The 26,027-nt window shown below is 48.5% G+C and overlaps 2 protein-coding genes across 2 annotated transcripts in view; one reads left to right on the plus strand and one right to left on the minus strand.

The window, feature by feature from the left end:
* Window positions 1-7,285: 7,285 nt before the first annotated feature.
* On the plus strand, window positions 7,286-16,749 carry Nagpa (N-acetylglucosamine-1-phosphodiester alpha-N-acetylglucosaminidase). The gene is made up of 10 exons (XM_027423955.2): window positions 7,286-7,419; window positions 7,517-7,975; window positions 9,758-9,897; window positions 11,341-11,449; window positions 11,659-11,787; window positions 12,517-12,722; window positions 12,829-12,876; window positions 13,695-13,796; window positions 13,882-13,945; window positions 15,977-16,749. The coding sequence occupies exons 1-10, from the start codon at window positions 7,334-7,336 to the stop codon at window positions 16,185-16,187; spliced, it is 1,554 nt and encodes a 517-aa protein (XP_027279756.1). The 5' UTR covers window positions 7,286-7,333; the 3' UTR covers window positions 16,188-16,749.
* Window positions 16,750-22,324: 5,575 nt separating this feature from the next.
* The window catches only part of Sec14l5 (SEC14 like lipid binding 5), a 40,308-nt gene continuing 36,605 nt past the window's right edge, over window positions 22,325-26,027 (minus strand). The window contains exon 16 of the mRNA XM_027423956.2: window positions 22,325-25,920. Within this exon, the coding sequence (XP_027279757.1) occupies window positions 25,812-25,920 (109 nt within the window). The 3' untranslated portion in view covers window positions 22,325-25,811. The remainder of the gene's footprint in view (window positions 25,921-26,027) is intronic.

Genomic DNA, 26,027 nt, shown 5'->3' on the forward strand with positions numbered 1-26,027 from the left:
CAAGAGCCAGTTCCAGGACAGCCTCCAAAGCCACAGAGAAACCCTGTCTCAAAAAAGAAGAAGAAGAAGAAGAAGAAGAAGAAGAAGAAGAAGAAGAAGAAGAAGAAGAAGAAGAAGAAGAAGAAGAAGAAGTTGTTGTTGAAAGTCATCCTTGGTTCCATAGGGAATTTGAGGCCAGCCCAAGCATGGAGACCCTGTCTCAAAAAACCTAAAATAGGGAGCTAGTGAGATGGCTCAGCAGTTTCCAGCACCCACATGGAAGCTCCCAGCTGTTTGTAATTCCAGTTCCAGAGGATCCAACCCCCTCTCTGAACTCTGCAGGTACTACATACAAATGCACACATACATATACATGCAGGCAAAACATTAATATGCATAAAATACAAATAAATAAAAATCTTTTAAAACTAAAATGAAAAAGGGCCAGCAAGAATGCTCAGTGGGTAAAGGTGTCTATTGGTCTGAGTCTGAGTGGTCTGAGTTTGATCACAGGAACTCAACTCAAGTTGTCCTCTGAGCTAATACAAGGCTGTGCTCATGCATGCACACCCACACACATACACAAATATATATAATTTTAAAAATTTAATTGTCAGGTGGTGGTGGCACAAGCCTTTGCTCCCAGGACTTGGGAGGCAGAAGCAAGCAGACCTCTGTGAGTTGGAGGATAGCCTGGTCTATGAAGTGAGTTCCAGGTCAGCCAGGGATACACACAGAGAAGCCCTGTCTTGAAAAACCAAAACATTTTTTTCAATTAAAAAATAAAAATAAATAAAAGTAATAAAATATGAACTGCTCTGGGTGTTGGTGGCACACGCCTTTAATCCCAGGATTAAAGGAGGCAGAGGCAGGCCAGCAGAGACCAGGCCAGCCATCCTGGTCTACAGAGCAAGTTCCAGGACAGGCTCCAATACAATACAGAGAAACCAAAAAAAAAAAAAAAAAAAAAAAAAAAAAAAAAAAAAAAAAAAAAAAAAAAAAGAAAAGAAAAGAAAAGAAAAAAGAAAAAAAAGATAAACTGCAAGATGAGTTCTATAGAAAGCCTTCAAACTGTGGCACCTTCACCACTGTGAAAGCCTGTCTGTTCTGATGTGAGCATTGCATCTTTCCTGGAGGTAGAGGTGAGACTAAGAACGGCCTGTGGCCCTGAGAGGTGGCCCATGCTGATTTCTACATCCTGTGCATCAAATTCTGAAGTGTCCCCAGGGTATAGTGTCCCCAGGGCATGATGTCACCAGGGCATAAAGTGTGGTGTCCCCAGGGCATGGTGTCCCAAGGGCATACTGTATGCAGCCATAGCACTGTACAATGACAGTGCAGAGTGCACAGTGGTCAGACTGTGGCTTTGTGCGCAAACTCCAGTGCTCTATGTCATTGGACAAAGCCCTTGACTTGTCTGTGACTCTGTTTCCCCTTCTGTAACATCAGGATGATGACATCACCTATCTCAATATGATGTTCACAGTATGAAGATGCTGTCTTTAGGGTGCCAAAAACTGCCTGTCATACACAGTGCCAAGCAAGTATCATGTGGAGTTATGAGATCAGAATATCAAAGACTGAGGGGAGTGTCCCAAAGCATTAGAAGGGACAGCTGGCCCTCCCTGGAGTGTCTCTCCCTCTCAGTTCTTCCTCTCCTCTGCCTCAGGAAGGTATATCTAAATGCTTTAGCATTTAAGAAAAGATCTTCTAGGACATTCTTAGGGGTTCAGTACCATCGTAGGGATGGTGGCACACTGTAAACACTGCTTGCACCAGGCTCCAGAGTAGAGAACAAGCTCCCAACTCAGTCCTAATCCAGAAGTGCTTTGACCCCTCTGCCCTGCTTTGACCCCACAATCCTGCTTTGCCTTAAGTGGAAAAAGCTGCTGATATCCTTATGTGACAGCTGAGCCATACCAGAGCCTGAGAATTAACATGTCCTTTGTGTCAATCAAGCATGGTGGCACACACCTGAAATTCCCAGCACTTGGGAGTTGGAGGCAAGAGGATCAGGAGTCTTAGGTCATCGTTGGCTACATACTGAGTTCAAGACTAGCCTGTACTACATGTCTCAAAAATCCAAAAAGGAACTAGTCATGTAAGCCTGACAACCCAATTTCAATCCTTCCAGTAAAAACAAAAAACAAAACAAAACAAAAAACAGATATGGATGGGGCCTGGTGGTACATGTCTTTAGTCCTAGCACTTGGGAGGCAGAGGCAGGCTGATCTCTACGAGTTCCAGGCCAGCCTATTAGCTAGATCATCTCTCAAAAATAAACAGATGTGGATCTACAAGGTGGCTTACCAGGTAGAGACACTTGCCTGATGATCTGAACTTGATCCCCAGGACCCTCATATGGTAGAAGGAGAAAACCCTGCCCCTCGATCTGTCATGTGACACCTTGTGTCTTGGCATGCACACCACCCACCCATGCCCCTATGCACAGCTGGGGTGGTACATGTCTGCAATTCTGGCACTCCTACATGGAGCTATGAGGCAAGGACAGGAGACTCTTCTAAAAGCTCAGTGGCCAACTAGAATGGAATGGAAAGCACAGCAGCAGAAATGAGAAAGACCCTGCCTCAACAAGAAAGAAGCTAGAACCAATCCTAAAAGCTGTCTTTCAACCTCCATGGAGTCTGAGAGTGCATGCCTGCATGCACACATGCACACACACAAACACACACACACACACACACGCACACGCACACGCACACGCACACGCACACGCACACACACACACACACACACACACACACACACACACGCTAAACAAAAATTTTAAAGAAGAGCTATGTTATTAACATTTTTAATTAAATAACCAACCCCTTGTTCCTGGGCCCAGCCAAAAACCAGTGATGGGGCTGTGGGACTGATCTTTTAAATCTCTCTTTTCACCTAATCTTCCCTATTGTCCCCAGGACACTTTACCACAATCCCTCTTAAGTTGTCAGACCCAAGAATGGTGGCTGGAATCGCTGGCAAGTTTGGCATGCTTCTGAGGCTGCTGTCTTCTTAGGGAATCAGGAGCCAGAATTTAATCCCTATTGGCCTTGAAGGATTTCCTTTGCATCACTTTATCAACACAAAGTTACGAGGACAGGCTCTCAGGTTTGAGAGAAGTTGGCTGCACAAAGACAGATTAGAGGAGAGTTACACCCACCCCATCCTTCCTGAATCTGAGCTGGGTTAGTGACCGAGCTGGATAGTAGTTCCAGAGCTTAAGTTACTAAACCAGGGCTGGAAGAAGGTAGGAAAGCCTGTGCTGACAGGTCAGGGCACCCTCTCAGGGAGCCACAAGCCAGAACCACACTGAGGGAATAAAAGACAAAGACAGGAGATAGAGGACAGGAAAAAGGGTGCAGGAACAAGGGAGAGGGGAAAAGGATATTTGCCCCAGAGAGACAAAGGGCTGATTGCCTCTGTATAGAGAAGACAGACTTGCCCATAGGCAAATTGAAGTCTATAAAAGGAAAGGGGGAAACCCCATGTTAGGCTGAGTTGGCTTGTTTTGATTGGGCATGTCAATTAGGTGAGCCAAAAGGGGCTTTTGATTGATGAGCTTCAATACTTTGATAGCTGGACATTGGTAGTCAACCTCAGGAAGAGGAAGTGACCAAATAAGGAAACAGACCCTTGGTGGCTAGCTTTAGGAATGTAATCTAAGGATTTTTAGCAAGGAAGAGGGAATCAAGAAAGGACAAGGCCTTCCAGAGTCACGTTTGTCATGCTCAGGCCTGTGTTTGACATCCTGGGGCCTCCAAGAGCCTTTCATCCTGTCTCCAAAAACAAAATACAGTAATGTAAAATTAAATAAAAAACTTAAAATAGATCTACCATGTTGAAAGTTTCAGGCATTACACTGGCCTGGCCCTGTTACCTGGCAGAATCCACTCAGGCAGTACCCTGGTCAGCCTAGGGTTCCATGGGAACTAAGTCGGCACACAGGTGTAAAGGACCCCTTTAAAAGACAGACCCCTGCCCACTTACGCTCTCTTTGCTCTCTTCTCTCCTCTTCTCTTCTCTTCTCTCTCTCACTTCTCTCTCTTCCCTTCCTCTCTCTCCCCCTCACCCACCTGGAATAAACTATGGTTTATGTAGCTCTCATTCTCAAGTCTCCATCTTGCGCCTTTTTATATTCTTAAGCTTAAACAAGAGAACAACACATATGACTCACCATTCCTGGGTATTTAACCAAAGAGACTGTAAGTCATCACAGCACAGAGATAACTGACTATCCATGTTTATTCAGCACTGTTCTCATAGGTCTGGATGCCTGTCAGCAGATGATGAAGGAAAGGTAGTGCGTATGCACAGTGGCATTCTCTTCATCTGTAAAGGATGAATTATGTCCTTTGCAAAAAAATGATCAGTACAAGAGATCATCGCTTAAGTGAAATAAGCCAGACTCAGAAAGGCAAACACTATAACAATATATACTTTTTTTCATGTGTGGAATTTCGATTTTATTATTATTAAATCATATATATACACACATATGCATGTATGTACATGTACACACACACACACACACACACACACACACACACACACACACTATAAAAATAGAACCATTTGGCAGAGGAACGACAAGCTTGAAGCCCTGAGTTCTGTCCCATGTACTGTATGAAAACAGGCATGGGCATGATGGTACCAGTCTACAATTCCAGCACCAGGATCAAGGGTCATCCTTAGCTACACAGATAATTCAAGACCAGCCTGGGCTATAAGAAACCAAAAAAAAAAAAAAAGATTAATTCTGGAGTTCACTCCACTGAGCCATACGTGATTGGTTGTTCTCTCAGCCTTGATGATGACTGAAGTGTGCCTCGATTACGGTGTTCCTCAATGAAGACTGTGGTGTGAGCACCACGGTTGCCTAGGTAACTGTGGAAACTTGAGGTTACCTTTGGTAGTAATATTGACTCTTTACTGAAGTCCACAGATATGAGGGATGACTAACATGAGATAAATGTCTGGACATCTCTGTCTTCATATCTCTATGTCCCCTGGGCCTGAAGATGCTGATCACCTAAGAAACATTTTATTCAAAGCTACAACATGGGTGGGCCTGGCTACTACTCACTATGACTGCTAGTGTCCCTTTCTGCCTTTCTCACCAGTTGACACATCAACCATCCCCTGGCTTTATCAGCAGGCTCAGACTAAACCACAAGGCCAGGATGTTACACAGGAGGATGAAGGCTGCAGGAGGAGGAGCTCTGCAGTTCCTGGGCTCACCCACAGCCCACTGGCCTGCAAAGCCGGAAAGCAGAGTGTGTGCACAAGAGGGAAACTGTGCCTGATTGTAGTAGGCAGGTGCCAGACTTTACTCAATCCCCAGAAAGCTAAAAACAAACCAACAAACAAACCTGATGCTTTCTTCATTTAATGTCAGTCTCATTCTGCCTCCAACACGACACAAGCCTGCAGCAGCTAAAGTCTTGAGCAAAGGAAGGCATCCCTCAAAAGAATGAGATGGGGCTTGTTGCTAATGTATGGCTTTGGTTTTTTTTGTTGTTTGTTTGTTTGTTTTGTTTTGTTTTTTTGAGACAGGGTTTCTCTGTGTGAGCTTTTGTGAGTCATCACCTTTGTTGGGGAGGTCTTTTCAGTTGCTGCAGCTGTCTTTGAGTCACCCACATTCCTGTGCACAAACCCTCACCCATACTTCTGTAAGGAACCCCAATAAACTAATTCACTGACTCACCAGGCTGGATTTGGAAGGAACTGTTCCTCCAGTCTGTTGTTGGTGCCCTGAGGTGAACAGATACTTATTTTCATTTCCCCAGGAAAAATCACACACACTGTTGAATAACAGATGATGACAGAACCCAGACAAGGACACGAACGAAGCTGTCTCCAGCTGAGGAGGAAGTCCCTGGCTCAGCTGTCTGCCCAACTTAAACAGGATAACACTTTCAAGGGAGAAGCAGGCATTGAAACAGAGAATATCAAAGCCAGGACCTGCCTTGCCAGTGGCCCAATCCTAGCAGTCACAGAGAAGAAAGAACTTCTGGAGGAAGAGGGGATGCTGGCAGGCCTGGCTTGCTGGCTGGCCTCCTTCGGCAGCCCAAACAAAGAAAAGAAAGACATGGTCCTCCAAATCCACATAGTGGTGTCCAACCAGATCATTTAATACTGCATCCCCCAGAAAAGCAGCCTCTCTGAACAGTGTTCACTGGAGTGAGTTACAGCTACTTCAGGCCTCACAGTCATTTGTGAAGAGCCATTTGCTGGCGTTGATTGTATGAGATAAGAATCAGTGTGTCTGCCATCCAGGTTCTATCTGAAATCTCAGGAGAATCTGAGCTCAGTCCACAGCACAGAGACTGCCGCTGCCTGTGAGCGTCTATGGCTGTTAAACATTTTAGGCATCACGTGGCTTGTGGCTACCCGACTCCAGAGACTGCTACATCTCCATGTGGCCTTGCTTCCTCTATGTGTATGACCTCTCTCTTCTCAGTACAGCAGTCAGACGAGGTTTGCGATCCATGCAGCTCTGCTCTAGGAGGACCTTATATGGACTAATTATGTCTAAAACACACCAGTTTACATAACCATCCTGAGGTCTTATGAAGAACATGAATTTTGGGAGGGACAAGATCTAATACCAGCCATCCCAACATCCTAAAGGCCAGGGAGAGGAAAACCGGTTTCTTCGGTCAAGAGGAAGAAATCTCTGGCATGGGTGGAGCTCTATCATTCCAAGACAGGTCTAAAACAGCTAGGCTTGAGGATCTGTGCCTTTAATCTCCCGCTTTGAATTTCAAGCCATCCTGCCTACAATAGAGAGACTCTGTCTCAAAAAGCAAAACTAAAAACAAAGGATGACCTTGAAGTTCTGATTCTCCTGCCTCCCTCTCCAGAATGCTGGGATTACGGCGTGGACCACCATTTCCGGTTTGTGCAAAGCGGGAGATGGAACCTAGGGTTTCGAGCATGCTAAACAAGCACTGTATCAATGTACATATCTCCAGGCCCCATTCTTGCAATTTTCTATGAGTTTGACATCATATAAAAATAAAAGGTTGCCGGGAGGCACTGGCTCATGCCTTTAATCCCAGAACTCGGGAGGCAGAAGCAGGCAAATCTATGAGTTAGAGACCAACCTGGTCTACAGAACTAGTTCCAGGGCAGCCAGGACAGTTACACAGAGAAATCCTCTCTTGAAAAACAATAAATAAACAAATAGTTCCTATCGTCCTTCCAGCCTTATCCTTCCTGAAGGAATTTGGAGGCATAATCTCACAAACAGGAAGGTGTTCCAGGTCCTTAGTACCTGGAAGCACCCGCCAGCTGGCCTGAAGTCACATGGGACGGGCCCACGTGACCGGAGCCCCAATCCAATATGGCGGCGCCCAGGGGGCGCGGGCTGCTCTTCTTGCCCTCGCTGCTCGGCTTGCTCGGAGTGGTGTGGTGCAGCCTGAGCTCCGGGTGAGTGCAGCTGCCAGGGCCGGCCCGGCTGGGGTCCCCCTGTCCTGCGTGCTCTCTGGCACAGCCCTCCGAGCTCACGATCGCCCCGTCCCCGCAGGGTTTCCCGCGACGATGACCTGCTGCTGCCGTACCCACTCGCGCGCACGCGTCCCTCGCGGGACTGCGCCCGGGTGCGCGCCGGCAGCCGCGAGCAAGAGAGCTGGCCTCCGCCGCCCGCGACCCCTGGCGCCAGCCACCCCGCGGCCGTGCGCACCTTTGTGTCGCACTTCGAGGGCCGCGCGGTGGCCGGCCACCTGACACGGGTCGCCGCGCCTCTGCGCACTTTCTCGGTGCTGGAGCCCGGGGGACCTGGAGGCTGCGCGCAGAGGCGCCGCGCCACCGTGGAAGACACAGCCGTCCCAGCCGGTTGCCTCGTCGCCCAGAACGGTGGTTTCTTCCGCATGAACACCGGCGAGTGCTTGGGGAACGTGGTGAGCGACGGGCGGCTGGTGAGCAGTTCCGGGGGGCTGCAGAACGCGCAGTTCGGGATCCGCCGCGACGGGACCTTGGTCACCGGGTGAGGAGGTGGGGAGCCCCGTGGCTGTCAAGGGCAGAGGGTCTCCGGTATGCTTCGAGAGCCATGCCTCCGTGGCCAGATCACTTAACCAAGCTTCCTATTATTCAACTTAAGAGTGGGGACGCTGACAACTTCTTTGAAGTTTAGTCGTGTGTCATTGAACGCTTGCTCTGTGCTCAAGTCGTGTGTGGGGCCCTGGAGAGGCCACCGTGAACCTGGAGGCGCAGTTTGTGCCTCAGTGAACTTTCCCTAGGATTAGAGAAAACAAACGTTTCGTGTTCAGCGAAGCCTTGGAACCAACTGGAGATAATATAGAGTTTATAGACAAGACCCAGACAGCTTGCTGAAGGTCTTCCCGGATAGAAATCCTGGGTAGGCAAGTAGCTTGTCGAGTGGCGTCTTTGACAGTTTCTCTATCTCTTGAAATCTGACGGCAGGCAGGCAGGAGTAGAAGATTGCGCCATCTAGTGTCCCAGCTCTCTTGCAAGAGGTACAGTTTTTGTCAAGGCTGGAAAGTGGGGTTTCCCCAGCTCTTAGCAGCCCCTAGTTACCGTTTCTGGGCCTGCGCAGGCATCTAGTTCTTCATCCTTCAAGCGCAGCCAGCGCCACAACTGTTGGTCTTGGGTTGTCAACGACCCAAAAAGTTCTTCCAGTGACCAGGGCCTGCAGTTTCTCTTCTCTGGACCTCAGAACTTCATCCTCTCCACTGTCTCCCTTGTTCCTCTCTTGGGCTCCCCTTTCAGACTGGTCAGCTATCTTGTTGCTGTGGCCACTGTCTTAGTTACCCCTACTGGTCTTTTTATGGTCTGCTCAGCTAACCTCTTTTTTTTAGGGGGGGGGCATTGTGCATCTGTGTGGACCCAAGTGAAGTCCAGAGTTTGATTTCAAGTGGCTTCTATTGTTCTCTGTCTTATTTGCTGATACGAGGTCTGAATCTGGAGCTCACTGATTAAATTAAACTGGTTGGCCAGCAAACACCAGCTGTTCTCTCGTGTTTCTCCTGTCCATCTCCCAGCATTTGGGTTACAGATGTGCGCTGCCTCACCCAGCTTTTACATAGGTGCTGGAGACCTAAACTCAGGTCCTCATGCTTGGGTGAAAAGGCTTTTACCGATTGATCTATTTTTCCAACTCATCATCCTACTTGTTAGCTGCCAAACAGCTGCCTCATCTGTCCATTTGTAGCTCAGTGCTACTTCTTTGTGTTATCAGGTTACTAAAGATGGCAGGAGAAGAAGCTTCTCTCATTGTGTCTAATGCAGTCGCATGGGGAAGGCAGCACAGGACAGCATCTTCCAGCTCACTCCCCAACTCAACTGAACACCTGCTTACATATCCAGAGAAGGGATATCTGTATCAACCACAGTACACCTCACAAGCAAATGAAGGCTTGCATTTGCACCAATCACAGCCTTGCCCTTTTAGCACCCATCACAGCAGTCCTGCTAGACTACCAGGGGATCTGCTCTCCCTCTGGCCTAGATAGGAATAGTTACAGGAAAACGTTTGGTACAAACTGTTTCCAACAGCCCTGGCTGAGGCTATGCCTTCAGGAGCATGAGCAAGCAGATGCAGTCTTTGTGTGACTGCCTTGAAGTGTCTGGAGCATTGTAGACTGCTGCTGCTGACATAAGACTGGTCTGGTTGGCTGTTTGATTTTTGCTTAAGCAGCCAGGGCAACAGAGTGTAACAGCTGCTAATTAGTGAATCAGTTAGGAAAATTACAGAAAACCCTGGAGCTGTTCCTGCCCATGAGTGAGCCTCTTGCCTCCCTACTTCCAGGTACCTATCTGAGGAGGAGGTTCTGGATTCTGTAAATCCATTCGTGCAGCTGCTGAGTGGAGTTGTGTGGCTCATCCGCAATGGAAGCATCTATATCAACGAGAGCCAAGTCACCGAGTGTGATGAGACGCAGGAGACAGGTCAGGAAGGGAGTCAGCTGTAGCACGTTCTTTTTTTGTTATAAAGTTTTTTATTTATTTACTTGGTGGGGGGAACGTGTCATAGTGTGTGGGGGAAGGTCAGAGGACAACTAGTTCTGTCCTTCCACCATGTGAGTCCTGGGTATTGAACTCAGTCTGCCAAGCGTGATGGAAGGCACATTTACCCACTGAGCCACCTTCCTCGCCCCAGCATTAGCTTTCTTGAGACCTAAGAACAGTGAGTAGGCTATACTTCAGTGTTCCCAAACATTTACTGAGCGCTATGGTGGGAGTCGTGGGAATTCAGTCTTACGTGGAATATATAAGAAGGAAAATACTTGGCAATAAGCTGGAAAGAATTGCCAAGTGCCAAGAAAGGGGCAGAGAGGAGGGAGAGAAAGGGGACCGGTGGGAAACAGATGCACAGGTAAAGTGAGAAAAGTGCTGCAGGTTTCTGTTACAGTGACCTCCACGTAGCCTTGGAGCTTGTCATAAATGCAGACCCATGAGTCCACCACCTCAGACCTCCATTCAGGAACCACTGGTTAAGTTCTAACAACCTGAGTGTGCCTGCTCTTCCTTGGTGTTTCTGATGGATGCTTAAGTGTAAGAGCCACTTGGGTGTGGGCTAGTGACTTGACTTGGTCAGTAAAGTGTTTGCCTTGAAAGTGTGAGAACCTGAGTTCGAGCCTCAGAAAATACATAAAAAGCCAAGTGCTGCGGTGCACACTTGCAGTCCCTGGGATGGTGAGGTGGGAGGTGGAGACAGATGGATCCCTGAATAGCCAGATAACCTAACCCACATGGTGACATTCCAGGCTAGACCCTGGCTCAAACAGAAAGTGGAAGGCATCTAGTCAGATAACCTAGCCTACATGGTGATATTCCAGGCTAGACCCTGGCTCAAACAGAAAGTGGAAGGCATCTGAGGTTGTCCTCTGTCCCCCACAGGCATGTGCACATGCATGCACACCTCTACAGTTCAAAACGCTGGAGTGTGAGAGGGTGCTTGGGTCCTGAAGTCTCTGCTATTTCAGGGTGGAGAGTGGGGCAGGAGATGACTGAGGAGGCTGTCTGTGGATTAAGACCAAGCTGTCAGAAGAACTCAGGCCAGAGGCATACAGTTCCCAGCCAGAGTGCCCTAAAGCCAAGAGTAGCTGTTAGGGAAGGAGAACAACAGAAGTGAGGCCAGGGGCTTCATGCAAAGCCTGTGGGTTTTGTTCTACCAAAACAGAGGTTTCTATGGGGACTGAGAAAACTCACATGAAGAGTTTTCTGGCTGTGGCATGGAGGCTCACTGAAGGTGGAGCTGGGGTGTGGCTCAGTGATCCAGTACTTGCCTTGAATGGACAAGGTGCTGGGTTTCTTCCCCAGCACCATCAAAAGAGAGAAAGTTGAAGCACATAGACGGCTGGGTAACCAGCTAGGCCCCTTCTCCTTCAGGTTCTTTTAGCAAATTTGTGAACGTGATATCAGCCAGGACAGCCGTGGGTCATGACCGTAAGGGACAGCTCGTACTCTTCCATGCAGATGGACAGACGGAGCAGCGTGGGTGAGTCCCAAGATTCCTCAGGGATGTTTGCATTCAGTTTCCCCTCACCTTCCAACAGTTTCTGGGGTAGTGGGTGGAACAAGACAGCTTTGGGGCCATTTTAGAAGTTTCATCTACCCCAGTCGGAGTGATAGTATTTACCTTCTGACCAAAGGGAGACAGTTAAGCCAGAGCCCATGGGGCTCAGCTACACACCCCCTTCCACACAGCATCAACCTCTGGGAGATGGCAGAGTTCCTGCTGAAACAAGACGTGGTCAATGCCATCAACCTGGATGGAGGTGGTTCCGCCACCTTTGTGCTCAACGGGACCCTGGCCAGTTACCCCTCGGATCACTGGTAAGAGCACCTCAGCCACCTTTGAGGGGGAAGCCCTGGCTTACCTCCAACAATCTCACCCAGTCAATATTGAGACCCTGCTGTGCGCCAGGCCCTGGGTATCCTGTATGAGCAGAAGAGCCAAGAACTCTTTCCTCAGGGTGCCACATTGCCCACACCTGGGAATCTGGGACAGTAGTCAGGATAGTGAAGTAAGGCTGAGGAAATGGCTGGCCAACATTGAGGGAGCCTTCCACCAGAAAGCACAGTGTATGCAAAGGGAAGGCACTATAAGTGGCCCAACAAGAGGCTGGAGCTATCTGTCGTTCAGCAGGATTTGCCTTGCAAGCAGAGGACCTGAGTTCAAACCCCAGAATCCACATTAAAAAACCAGATGTGAGTGATGCATGCTTGCAGTCCCAGTGATGAGGAGGAAGAGACAGGTGAACCTGACACTTAGGCTAGGCAGCTTCACTTCCTTGGCAAGGTCCAGGCCAGAGAGAGATACATAACATAAATAAAATAAGAATTTAGATCATGGATACCTAAGGTTGTCCTGACTCCATTCGTCCATGCACATGTGTATCCCCTAGCGTGTGTGTGAGCATGCATACACATGCAGGAACACAAGTGTCAGAATGGAGATGGAAAGAGGCTGGAGCAGCCTTCATAGGCTGAAGCAGGGACTTAAGAGGTCAGCTGGCGCCAGCACCAAGGCCAAGACCTCTCCTCACAATGAATCCTCCACAGCCAGGACAACATGTGGCGCTGTCCCCGCCGGGTTTCCACCGTGGTATGTGTGCATGAACCCCACTGCCAGCCACCCAACTGCAGTGGCCATGGGACCTGTGTGGATGGCCATTGTGAATGCACCAGCCACTTTTGGCGGGGTGCCGCCTGCAGCGAGCTAGACTGTGGCCCCTCCAACTGCAGCCAGCATGGGCTGTGCACAGAGAGTGAGTGGGGAGCCCACAAGGAGGGTGGTGCTCTGAAGGGACCCCAGTTCTCTCAGGCCAGGTCTGCCTCTGCCCTCACCTGGCCTCCATGGTCTTGCTTTTGCAGCTGGCTGCCACTGTGATGCTGGATGGACAGGATCCAACTGCAGTGAAGGTGAGAGCTACCAGTGGCCTGAAGAGGCTCCTGGAGAGGGTGGCCTGGCTACATGCAGCTCGTACAAAGCCTTTGTCCCTCCTTCTGGCTTAGAAGTTGCGTTCAGGGCCTCTTCTCACTTCACATGCAAATCTCTTCATGTCCTCCCTGGATTTGCTGAAAAATTCCCACCAAGTACGAGGCCGGATTTCAGCACTGGCCACTCAATTCCAAAGACCAACAGCAAAACCAAGGTGTGGCCAGGGAGGTCCACCAAAGTCCTTAACACCCCGAAAGCAGCCCCTGATGTTCCTACACATGAGTAGTGTTACTCCAGAGTCAGCCTCAGTGGACTTCCCATTTCTGTCCCTTCATTCTTTTATGGTTATCAACTCTGGAGCCCACCTTAAATCCAGGTGATATACTTGGGTTTTTTTTATTTTTATTTTTATTTTTATTTTTTTTATTTTTATTTTTTTTATTTGAGACAGGGTCTTAATTCAGCCCAGGCTGTCCTATAATTCACTATGTAGCCAAGGATGTTCTCGAACACCTACCTCCTGCTTCCACCTCCCAAGTGCTAGGATTATAAACATGCTATCATGCCCAGCTCATAGGGTACTGGGAATCAAACCCAGGGCTCCGTGCACATCAATAAGCATTCTAGAAACTAAGCCACAACCCTGTTTACAACTGGGTTATCTTTGAGGGCTGTCCCCAGGGATCAGGGAGCATCTCTTTCATCATGGCCCTGCACACATCCAAGAGCCAGGCTATCCTATAACAAGAGACCCTGCTACCCAAGGTTAAACCTACCTGCCACCATTTCCTCTCCACAGAGTGTCCTCTGGGCTGGTATGGGCCAGGTTGCCAGAGGCCTTGTCAGTGTGAACACCAGTGTCCCTGCGACCCTCAGACTGGCAACTGCAGCATCTCCCAAGGTACATGGCCTCCTGGAACCCTTGGGGCAGGTCTGGGGTAGGCAGGCCCTCCCCAACCCTGCATCTTCTGTCTGGTATCTTACAGTGAAACAGTGTCTCCGGCCAACTGAGGCCACACCAAGGGCAGGAGAGATGGCCTTTTTTACCAGGTATGTGTTTCAGCAGAGGCAGAGCCCCCTCACCCCATCCATGAGGCTTGACATCTGTCCAGGCACTGGCCAGGCCAGAAGGTTACAGGTGAGCCTCTACTTTGTAAGCTCAGGGACAGTCACGGTGAAACTGGCATCCAGGAGTGTGAGTGAAAAGGCCCACGCCACTGCCCAGTGGGAGTCAAAGGTGGTAAACTATGGGCTCGATCTCCCTAGCCATAGAGACTCAACTCAGATCCTGGAACTGAGCTGTAGAGACAGGACTTGCCTCACTTCTGAACTCTTCCATGTGTGCATGGTTTGTGGTTGCTGTTGCTCCCTTTCTGCTGCTTCCTGAGTCTCCAGCTCCATTCCCAGAGAGCTCATGGGGAGGACTGTGAAGCTGGGGATGTAGCTCAATCAGCAGATTGTTTGCCTGTCATGCAGAAAACTCTGAATCCAATCCCCAGCACTTCATAATCCAGGTGTGGTGACACATGCCTGTATTTCTAGCACTTGGGAGGTGGAGGCAGGAAGATCAGAAGTTTAAGGTCATCAGGAGTCTAAGGCCAACCCAGGTGGCATAAGACCCTAAATAAACAAACAGATTCTTGAGCTGGATCTTCTAGAATAAGCCTGTCATCCCAGCTACTCCGGGAGGCTGAAGCGGGAGGATAGCAAATTCAAGGTTAGCTTGAGCTACAGATTGAGTTCAAGACTGACCTAGGCAATTTAGTGAGACCCTGTTACAACATAAAAAGTAAAAAGGGGGCTGAGGTTGTAGCTCAGTGGTAGAGCATTTGCCTAGCATACACAAGGCTCTAGATTCAATTCCCAGTACTTCAAAAATTACATTAGTGATATCTGAAAAGCAGTAATGCTCACATTAAAAGTCTCTCTCTCTCTCTCTCTCTCTCTCTCTCTCTCTCTCTGTGTGTGTGTGTGTGTGTGTGCAGGCAATGGTGGTACACACCTTTAGTTCCAACACTCAGGAGGCAGGGGCAGGCAGATCTCTTGAGTTTGGGGCCAGCCTGATCTACAGAGCAATTTTCAGGACAGCCATGGATACTGAGAAACCCTGACTTGAAAAACACCAAAAAAAAAAAAAATTGTGTGTGTGTGTGTGTGTGTGTGTGTGTGTGTGTGTGTGTGTGTGTGTGTAAAGGCAGGCACATCTCCGAGCTTGAGGCTAGTCTAGTTTATAGAGCTCCAGGACAGCCAGGACTACACAGAGAAACAGTGTCTCAAAACAACAACAAAAACCTCGTAGGGGCTAGAGAAATGGCTCAATGGTTGAGAGCACTGGCTGTTCTTCCAGAAGATCTGGGTTCAATTCCTAGCACTCACTCACTTGGCAGCTCACAACTGTCTGTGACTCCAGTTCCAGGAAATCTGACACCCTCACACAGACAATGTATGCAGGCAAAACACCAATACACATAAAGTAAAGAAAGTTCCTGTGTTTTGTGTGTTTGCCTGTGCGTGCGCCCCAATCTTAAATTGTTATTCCTAGTATCTGTCCACCTTGTTTTTCATTGGCCTGAAACTTGCAGGTTAGGTTAGACTAGCTGACCTGTGAGCTCCACCTTCCAAGCAAGGCGATGACAGTATGCACCATTGTTCTTAGCTTTTAAGAAGTACCTTCTAGCTTGGCATTGGTGGTGTATGCCTTTAATCCCAGAACTCAGGAGGCAGAGGCAGGCTGATCTCTGTGAGTTTGAGGCCAGTCTGATCTACAGAGCAAGTTCCAGGACAGGCTTCAAAGCTATACAGAGAAACCCTGTCTCGAAAACAAGCAACAAAAAAGTACCTTCTAGTGATCAAACTTGGGTCTTCATGTTTATAAGACCAGCATAAGCTATTTCCTCAGTTCCTGAAATATTTTTAACATCTTTAAAACATCAGAGAATGTCTCTCTCATTTCCTACACGTGTCTGTGGTATGCCCACAGTCCCCACCCAGCCCTCTGGGCTCAGCATTCCCCCTTGTGGGTTCTAGCTGCCCCAAGGCTGCTTCTCAGCAACCCCCTCTCAAGTCTCCCTTCTATCCTAGGACCACGTGGCTGGCACTTACCCTCATCCTAGTTTTCCTGCTGCTGATCAGCATTGTGGTCAATGTGAACTTGCTCCTGGGCTCCAAGACAGAGAGGAACCGACACCTCGATGGGGACTATGTATACCACCCCCTGCAGGAGATGAATGGGGAACTGCTGGTTGCAGAGAAGGAGCAAACAGAAGACACTTGCAACCCCTTCAAGGACTGACAGACCTGGGCTGCCCAATGGCATGTTCCAAATAATGTCCCTGCTCCTCACTTTTATGGGGAAGGATGTGAGGCCACTGGCATGGATGCTGCACACTCCACTCCTTGCCTGGCCATGCCCCACCTGTCCCCAGGCTGTGGCACATGCCACCCCAAGCAATACAGAGCTCTGGAGAGCCTGCACCCGCTTCCCTGCCTGCCTGCCTGTGTCTGCTGCCCAGAGGCCTGTCTCCCACAGGGGTCTCACCACTGCCAAAGACTCCCAGGAGGCCACTAGCAAATGAAACTGTAGCCCAGTCATGACAAGAGTGGCCAACTCTCCTGGACCGCCTGCACAGGGGTAGAGTAGAAAGACTTCTGCCCTGGCCCAGCCACCTCTTATGCAGCCTCATTGCTGGATTGCCAACTATAATTCTGCCCTGTCACAGAAAGCTCCTCATAAGAAGGGATGGGGAGGGAAGGAAGTCGCCATGTTTACAAACCTTCTATTTTTGTTGTCCTGCTCCCTACCTAATACTTGAGTTTTCTAATACTTGAATAAATTGGTATACTAAAACAAGCCACCAGGGGGCATGTGAGGTCTGAGTCCTGGGCAGGGGCTCCTCACAAGGGCCTGAGCGGCTCCCAGTGCCTTCTGTTAACCAATGTTGCACAAATTTGGCCAGATACAAGGCTACCTGGGGACTATGTTAAGCCCGGGTTCTGTGTTCTGCAAGCTGCAGTCAATGTTATTGCTGCAGGCTAGGTTACACTTTGAAGGCAAGGATTTGATTGGCCCTAACCATTTTCCTTAGGTAGTTGTCCTAGTTACTTTTCTATTGCTGTGATGAAACATGACCCAGGCAACTTATCAAAGAAAGCATTTAATTTGACTTACATTTTCAGAGTGTTAGAATCCAGGATTGTGGAGCAAAGGAACAGCTGAGAGCACCTCCAAACTTACTGCCAGTGATACACCTCTTCCTCTTAAGGCCCCACCTCCTGATCCTACCCAAACAGTTCCACACACTGGGGATTCAAATGAACCTATGGGAGCCATTCTTACTCAAACCACCACATTCCAATCCCTGGTCCCCATAGGTTTGTGGCACTATCACAATGCAAAATGCACTTAATCCAACTTCAAAAGTCCCATACTATTCCACAGTCTCAACCCTGTTTCAAAGTCTTTTCTGAGACTCAAGGCACTCTATTGTAACCCCGTAAAATGAAAAAGCAAATTACATCGGTCCAATATACAATGGCACAGTATACACATTATCATTCCAAAAGTGAGGAAGCTTCCAAACTCCTTGTATATCCTTCATAGCTCCAAAGTCAGAACCAAATGGATGACACTGCCAAATCTGATTCCCTACTTGAGATGGAACCTGGTCCCCTTAAGTGACATTTGCAGAAACTTTCCTTTGTGGCTGCTTTTTAGCAGAAAATTTCTTAGCCTTTTTATAAGTTAGAAGCATAGCTGGCTGGGGTCTTGTCCTGGGACACTCCTCCCTGCCCCCCTTTATTCCACTTCTCATCAGGCCTCTCATCTCTTTCAGAACAAGTCTTGGCACCAACATTAAGTTTCCTGGTTTTCTTTTTCTCCTGTACATTTTGTATTGCTCTTTTTCATTCTAGACCTGCATAAGAGTGATTATTAATAACCAAACAACAGAGTCAACATTAGGCCATCTTGCAAGCTCCAACAAGCCAGGCAGTGCATACTTTTAACCCCAGCACTTGGGAGACAAAGATAGATGAATCTCTTGGTTCAAGGCCAGCCTAGTCTACACATTGAGTTACAGGACAGCCAGGGCTACATAGAAACCCTGTGGGGGGGGGAGAGGCTTTGCTAAAATATTACATGTATGATCTCTGTCCAGTTTGTAATATCACTCTCTCCTGAAACCTCTTGAGCTAGGCCTTTGTAGTTCACATCGCTTTTAGCATTGCTGTCCTTCAAGCTCCATTGAGGATGGCCCATTAAGTCTTGTTTATAGCCAGGCAGTGGTGGCACACACCTTTGATCCCAGCACTTGGGAGGCAGAGGCAGGCAGATCTCTGTGAGTTTGAGATCAGCCTGGTCTACAAGAGCTAGTTCCAGGACAGCCTCCAAAGCCACAGAGAAACCCTGTCTCAAAAAACCAGAAAATAAAAAAAAATGTCTTTTTATAGCATTTAACTATTTTTCTAATCCAAAGTCCCAGAGTCTTCTACATTCCTCCAAAAACAGCATGGTCAGACCTATCACAGAAATAGCTCACTTCCTGGTACCTACTTTTGTCTTAGTTACTTTTCTATTGTTGTAATGAAACACATGACCCAGGAAACTTATAAAGAGTAAGTGTTTAATTTGGCTTATGGTTCAAGTTCAAGTCCATGATGCCAGAGGGAAGAAACAATTGAGAGATAACATCTTGATCCACAACCACCAGGCAAAGCGGAGAGAGATTGGGGGGGGCGGTTGAAATTCAAAGACCATCCCAGTGCTACACACCCTCCAAGGTCACACCTCTTAAACCTTCCCCAGCATTTCCATCAACTGGAAACCAAGCATTAAAGCATGTGAGCCAATGGGGCCATTTCTCGGTGGTGGTGGTCTGTCTGGTTTGGTTTGGTTTTGTCAAGAGACAGGATCTCATGAAACTTAGGCCAGCCTCATACTTACTACATAGCTGAGGATGGCCTTGAACTCCTGATCCTTCTACCTCCACTTCCTGAGTTCCAGAAGTGCAGGCATGAAACACCACAGCCAGTTTATGGAATGCTGAGAATGGAACCCAGAGTTTTGTGCATGACAGGTAAGCACTCTGTCAACTAAGCCACATCCACAACCACCCAATTGAAGTCAGTTATCCATGTTTGAAGTCAGCACTCCAAATTCTTGGTTTCTCTTTAGAAGAGATCACACACATCCCTGCTGTCACTCAAGGTAGTTACTTGCTGTGACCAAGTAGTGACATTCTTCTCTTGACCTTGGTCTGGATGCCTTCCCCAACCTGCCAGCCCAGCAGCAGCTTCCCAAGTCTGTGTGTCTCCCCACACTTGTTACTTTAGTGCTGATATAACGCTGGAGAGAGACTTGTGAATCTTGTCATCTTCATTTACTTCCTGAGTAAATACCTCCTTCCCCTCCTTGGGAGAAGATGTTTCAATTTGGAGAAAATCATTACACAACACTGTTACTGTGCAACACTCCACTCCAAAAACCTACCAACCCAAACTTACTGTTTATTTTGAAAAATTACCATTTCTCATGATTCTAGCTGTATTCAGACTTTGCCAGTCTGGGTTAGGATCAGTGAGTTTAGACAAGAAGTTTTAGCATGTGTTGTTTTCTTGACACACAAAGGATGGACCCTGTGGTGACCATGCATGCCAGGCAAGTGCTCTCCCAGTGAGACACACCCCCGGCCCATTCAGTTGTTGCCACCAGTATCTAGCATCAGCTGAGGGCAGACTGAGACTGCCTAGCCTATGGTAGTGATTGCCAAGGTAGTCCAGCTTCATCCTCCAGGAGCCTGCCTCAGGCTGATGGTCAAGGTGGAGATAGATCTGAGAGAGGGAGGAAGGGTGGAAGAGCATAAAGCTCCCACTGATAATCTCACTTTGCTGTCCTCCAGTAGATAAAATACATAATCAGACCAGTCTAGGTTAAAGAGAGGAGATGCAGGCAGATGCATCTGAAGACACTGGGTTGGGTACCTTGGATCCACTTTGGCATACTCCTAAGAACAGTTCTCAAGCTTGGCTTCTGGTCAGAGTGTCTGCACTAGAATGCTCCACAACTGCAGCTTCCTGATTTACCTCAAGAGGAATCTTATGGGTGTAGGGAAAGGACCCTGAATCTAAAGAAAGTATGCCTGCCAGGGGCAGGGTGTCGTGGTAGCAGCTACCTAGTGTCCAACTAACCTGAAATGAGCTTCCCCTGAAAATAAGATGTCTTTTTGTTCTTCCAAGCACTGGCAGCTAAGTTTGGCAAGTGGCAGAACTTGGTAGATGCAGATCCAGGGAACACAGGTGGGCATGGAAAGGGTCTGTCATGGCATCCTCTGGGATCCTATTAAAATGACTTGAGTAAACTAAGCTTCGTGAACTCCCTATGGCCCTGCAGAATATTTTTTTTAATTTGCCCAAGAGTCTGTCTTTGTCTACCCAACATCTAGTCCTTCTTTCAAATTTTGTTTTGTGGAGATAAAGTCTGTTCAAGGATTGGGGGACCTTTCAGGATCAGTACAGGACACACCCCATACACCAAATTCTCAGCAAAAGATTTATTACACATAGGGACAAGCAAGGATTGAGGGAAGCTGCCTGTAGATTGGGCAAAGGCAGACGACAAGCAGAAGGTGTTTTTGCAAGAGTGGATTTTTAAGGAGAAAGGGGGAAGTCTGTGCTAAGATGGGTTGGTAAGACCTGATTGGACAGGTCAGGCAGTGTAGCCAAATAATGGGTTTTGATTGCTGGACCTTAGTGTTGAGTCTCAGGAATGAGACAGTGGCCAAATAAGAGAACAGATCTTAGAGCTAGCTTTAGGAATGTAATCTAATAGTTTAGCAAAGGCGAGGAAAGGACAAACCTATCTTCAGTGCTTGGGCCTGTTAGAGCCCTTCATTCTGGCTGGACTAGAAATTGTAGTGTAGCCCAGGCTGTCTTTGATTTTGCAATGTTCTCCTTCTTAATTAATTACTAAGCCTGGCTTTTTGTCTGTTTATTTTTGAGACAGCATCCTGATATATAGCCCAAGCTGGCTTCAAACTCAGGATCCTCTTGCCTCAGCTTCCCAAGTGCTAGGATTCTAGTTGTGTACCACCATCCCTGGCTCAGTCCTATTTCTTCTCAACCCAGTCCTGTGTAGCTGGCCCACCCCAGAAGGACCTAGAAAAGTGGTTTATGTAGGAGGTGCCCCCAGAAAGTGCTGGTAGGGGACAAAAGGGGAGGTATCCTGTCATAAGAGGACATTGGCACTGCCCAAGGCTAATTTATATATTTAAAAGCCTGATATAGAAATTAAACATATTTGTGTGTGTCCTGGTTCATATTAGATTCTCAAAGGAGTTCATGTCTTCGGAAAAATCTGGAATCCAGGAAACAGCTCAAGGGTTTCACATTATGTTCCCCGGGAAACATCTTGGTTGGTCCAGCAGGATCTGGAACAGCAGAGGAGTAGTCAGCCCTAGCTATCTCTGTCTCTCTGTCAACCACCTTCACCTCCTGGCAGCTGTGCCTCCTGCCACCAAGGCCTTGCCCAAACTCCCACAATGGCTGCTTCTGCCAAGACAGTACCCTGATGTCCCAGAAGTAGCACCCCAGAGCAGCTCTGGGCAACTGGGAGACTGGGGCAGGTTTTGCCCTCTCTGGCCCAGGCTCCCAGAGGAGGCCTCAGGGGAGGGTTGAGAGCTGAAGCAAACGTCAGCAGGGCCAGCAGCTCAGCCCTGAGCACAGCCCCGAGCCCAGCCTACGCCCTCCCCCAAGCCCAGCCTACTCCCTCTTGGGAGTTGTCTTCCTCTAGAACACATTGCTCCGTGGCTGCAGAGAAATCCATGGGAGAACAGCAGTGAATGAATGAGTGAATGAGTGGGTGAATGAATGATGGAGTGACTGAGTGAATAAGTCAATGAGTGATGGCACGTACTGGTAGCAGGTGGGGACTGTCCTCCTCGATTAGATGCTGTTGCTGAGTTCTAGGACATCACACAGGGGAAGGAGTCATCCTCTGCTCTTCCACGAGACAGCTCCAGCGCCACGGTGTTCCACACAGTAACCACCACCCCTGCTCTGAGCCATGAGGGGACGAGGCTGAACCTTGGGTAGGGCCCTCACACTTTTCTGAGGCAGAAAGATCAGCTGCAACTAGACTCTCAGAAAAACCAGCTGAAAAATTCTTGGGTTTGGGTCTTTTTGTTGTTGTTTTTATTTCTTGTTTGGTCATTTGTTTGTTCGTTTGTTTGAAACAGGGTCTCACCTTGCAGCCTGAGCTGGCATGGAACTCACTAAACAGACCAGACTGGCCTCAAATGTGTGGAGATGCTCCTGCCTCCACCTCCCAAGAGCTGGGGTTACAGGTATGCCCCACCACACATGGCTACAGATGAGAAGTTCTGGAACTAACCCAGGACAGGCACCAGGGTTCTAGGAAGTGGACAGCAGATGATATCCAAATGTATATGTTTAATGCTTCTGTCAAACCCTAGGATCAAGCAGACACCCTGTCTCCAGAAGTCAGCTCACTGAGAAGGAAGATGTGGTTGTTGCTGACCAATTAGTTTTCCAGAGTTATGGAAAAAGTCCAGGGATTCCAGGATAGAAACACACCACTTCAAACCCCCTGATCTCAACAGTCCTCTCCCTGAGCATACCCAGACATACTAAGTATTTTCTGTTTGTGGAGCCTTGCCAGCCACGTTCTCATCTGTCCCTCTGTAACCTGGTGAGGTAGGCACTGCCATTCCCATTTTACAGATGAGGTAACTGAGGCACAGAGAAGTCAAGTCATCTGTACAAGGTTTCACAGTGAGTGAAAGAAAGGCTAGGGTTTCAAGACCATAGTCTATTGGTGTAGGACACTCTGATCTGGCCACCATAGGCCAATGAACAAAGTGGAGAAAGAAACCGATAACATGTGGTTGTCTGCCCTGGGGTAAAGGAAAGGTCGGAGCCTGGCAGGCCCTCCTGGGGGGACACTTTGTGCATGTGTGTGTTATATGTATGTACATATGTGGCCGCTGGAGATTGACATGTCTCTACATTTGCTCTCCACCTTACTTTTTTCAGACAGGGTCTCTCCTTGAGTCTGGAGCTCAGTAATTCAGCTACACAGAGTGGTCAGTGAGTGCCATTTATCTTCCTGTCTGTCCACTCAGCACTGGGATTGCAGGTATGCATTGCTGCAGCAGGCTTTTTACATGGCTGCTGCGATCCAAACTGAGGTCCTCATGCTTGTGCAGCAGCCATTTAGCCAGCTGAGTCACCTCCCAAGCACCCGTGGGCTATTTTTAATTGCTGACTTTCCTGAGTGCCAATGTAGGAGGACAAAATGGATGCCACCACAGCCATCTGCTGGTGCTATGACCCAGCTTTCCTCCGGAGGGATTTCTTAGTCCCCAGCCTCCGCTGGTCTGGGAATGCTTGGGCAAGGATTATGTGTGACTTGAGCAGGGCCAGTCAGAGTCTTTTGGGAGGTTGTAGTTAGAGACTATCTTTCTCTTAGACACTGGGAACCCTGTGAGTACAGGCTTGGAGCTGCCTCTCAGCAAGGAGAGGACATGAGGCAAATGTGCAGCCATACCTGCCGGAAAAGACCAAGGGATTCTTCTTATTCAAATCGGTTTTCTCCTGGGGGGTGGGGAGAGGCAAAGCCTTTCAAGACCCCTGTTGCTCTCTGTTCGTCACTGTGTCTGGAGGCTAAATGTGTAAAGGCCACCAGACAGCTTCTCCCCAAAGCACTTCTAGGGTAAAGCTTTGGTTTTTGAGTCAAGTTAGAAGCTCATTTAAAGATCGCTGATATGGGCTGGGATTGAGTCGAGGTGGTAGGGTGCTTGCCCAGCATGTATGAAGCCCCAGGCTCAGCTCCCAGCACTGCAAACAATAGATGTAGAGGCACACACCGGTAATTTTAGAGGCAGAAGCAGAAGGACCAGGAGTTTAAGGTCATCCTTAGCCTTACAGGAGTTCAAGACTGGGGTACAAGAAACCATGTAAAAAAAAAAAAAAAAAAAAAGCAACCATCACAGAAATGGGCCTACATGTGGCTCAGGGGTAGAGTGATTGCCTAGCATGATCAAGGCCCAAGTTTGGACCTCAGCACTGCAATAACAGCAAATAATTAACAACAATAATAATCAAAATAATAAAGATCATTGAAAATATCACCAATTGCTCTTGGTGATTTGGAGATAACTGGTGTCTCTCTGGGAGATACACACACACACACACACACACACACACACACACACACTGTGTTTCATTGCTATTCCTAAAGAACAGAACAGAACAAGGAAGAATCTGGTCAGGCTTTCCATCAATGGAAGGTTCTCCCTTCAAGGTTCTGTTTCCTACTGCTCTGGATTTGGGGTGGGTGCCAGCATGAAGTCCATGCTTGCTCACCTGGCCCCCCAGCCAGAAACCACCCCTTAGCCTAGTGAGCTGTAGAAATGACCCTGACTCTAAGCAAGGCTGACAGAGAAGAGCAATGAGGAGCTTCTGGCCCAGGTTGGTTCTGAGGCCGTGCACAGATCAGATCTTCCATTAGGTGGAACCTGGGGCAGTGGTGTAGGTCAGTGCTGGTTGGTGGAGGTGGAAAACAGTGTGGACTAAGGAAAACTGCATCTGAATCCTGATGTCTATATGCTGTGCCTCAAGTTTCAAGCCACACTGTAGGCAAAACACAAAAACACCAAAGGGAGGCTGCAACTAGCCAGAGGTCAATAAACAGTGATCTCACCTTCTGCAGATCCTGGAAATGGAAAGAACAAGCCCTTGGTCTCCAAGAAGACCCACTACTCCCATGGAGTATCTGGGAAAGTGGTATCAATCTTGGAGTTCCTGAGTCAGAGCAACTCCAGGACAGGGACAACCATCTCCACCCCCAGGGGATGCCTAGCACCATGTTGAGATGGGATCCAACTAAGCTCTCCTGGGCTGACCAGAAGTGTCCTGTCACTCAGAGATAAGAGTTTTCAGTTTTTAAAAAATCATAAAGGAGAAGCGCCTCAGGAAGAAAAGAGACTCTGGAGGGGAACAAGAACAGCTGGAGTCACCCCATCACCCCATCACTGCCTGGAGCTAGGCAGAAGCCCTGGGTGGAACTATGTTCCTCAAGTCAAGGTTAAGTGCTCCACAATCTAGAAAGCAGAAATACAGCCCATAGCAGGTGGTTTCCTGTAGGAAGTGGAGCCCCAACTCCCCATCACAGCTCCTTGGACAGTACTCAGCCACAAACAAATGACCAGGTGCTAAGGTGACCATCTCCCCAGCCACCTGTGCCCCAGTAATCCTTCAGCCCACCTTGCCCTTCCCAGACCATGTGATTGGCCCCAGAAATGTTCCTGTAATCCAAACTGGCCAATAACTGCACTGCATTCTATCCCCAAACCACAGTTATTGGTCCAGATAAGACCGTGCTGGCAATCAAGTGCCCTTCACACTCCCTGATGACTGATTGGCTAAGAACGGACCCAGGCACCTGCAAGCCAAGTGGTCTGAAACCTTGACAAGGGATGTTCCCTTCTGCACTCTCCTGGGAGATGGAGGAGGGCACCAAACAGTGATGATCCCTTGGTAGAAAAGTCCTCCCTGAGGAAAGAGCCATCCTATTGGAAGCACAGTAATTGAGACACAACCCAGTCTCAGTCAGTCCCAGCCCTAGACTCCAGATCCAGGGCATAGGAGATGGAGCATCCATGAGGTCTCAGCATTTAAAAGAAAGTCAAAGTATAGTGTCAGTCCTTGTCCCCTCAAGGGTGGTGAAGTAAGGCTCCCTCTGCACACAGGCAGAGAGCTGGATCTCTGCTGTAGGGTCCCCACACCCCAGCTGTGGCATCGTCTGTATCCAGCACAGTCCCAGGTGTCTGGACTGGCTCTTTTCATCCTGGACACTGCCCGATACCAGAAGCACTCGAACTGCCAGAAGGTTCCCAGCCAGCTATCTGGACACCACTGAGCCACTGTGGGACTGGCCAGAGGAGGAAGAGGTGGTTGCGCTGAGCTGAGAGAAGCGGCTGGTGCAGGATTCCAGGCTGGACATGGAGCCCCTGGGGAAGAAGCATGTGTACACCTTAAGTTATCTCCCAGGCAAAAGCTGTTAATACTGCAAATGAGGCCCAGGGCTCCTTCCTCAAGACTGCTAAACTCCAGGGAC

This window comes from Cricetulus griseus, chromosome 7 (genome assembly GCF_003668045.3).
Source record: "Cricetulus griseus strain 17A/GY chromosome 7, alternate assembly CriGri-PICRH-1.0, whole genome shotgun sequence".
NCBI classification, from domain to species: Eukaryota; Metazoa; Chordata; class Mammalia; order Rodentia; family Cricetidae; genus Cricetulus; species Cricetulus griseus.

What these genes read in the sequence shown, in the direction of transcription:
- Nagpa (XM_027423955.2), top strand. Translation starts at nt 7,334, where the DNA reads ATGGCGGCGCCCAGGGGGCGCGGGCTGCTCTTCTTGCCCTCGCTGCTC. An exon ending in TGGTGCAGCCTGAGCTCCGG is followed by an intron (nt 7,420 to 7,516) that starts GTGAGTGCAGCT and finishes CCGTCCCCGCAG; the next exon opens with GGTTTCCCGCGACGATGACC. An exon ending in GAGATGGCCTTTTTTACCAG is followed by an intron (nt 13,946 to 15,976) that starts GTATGTGTTTCA and finishes CTTCTATCCTAG; the next exon opens with GACCACGTGGCTGGCACTTA.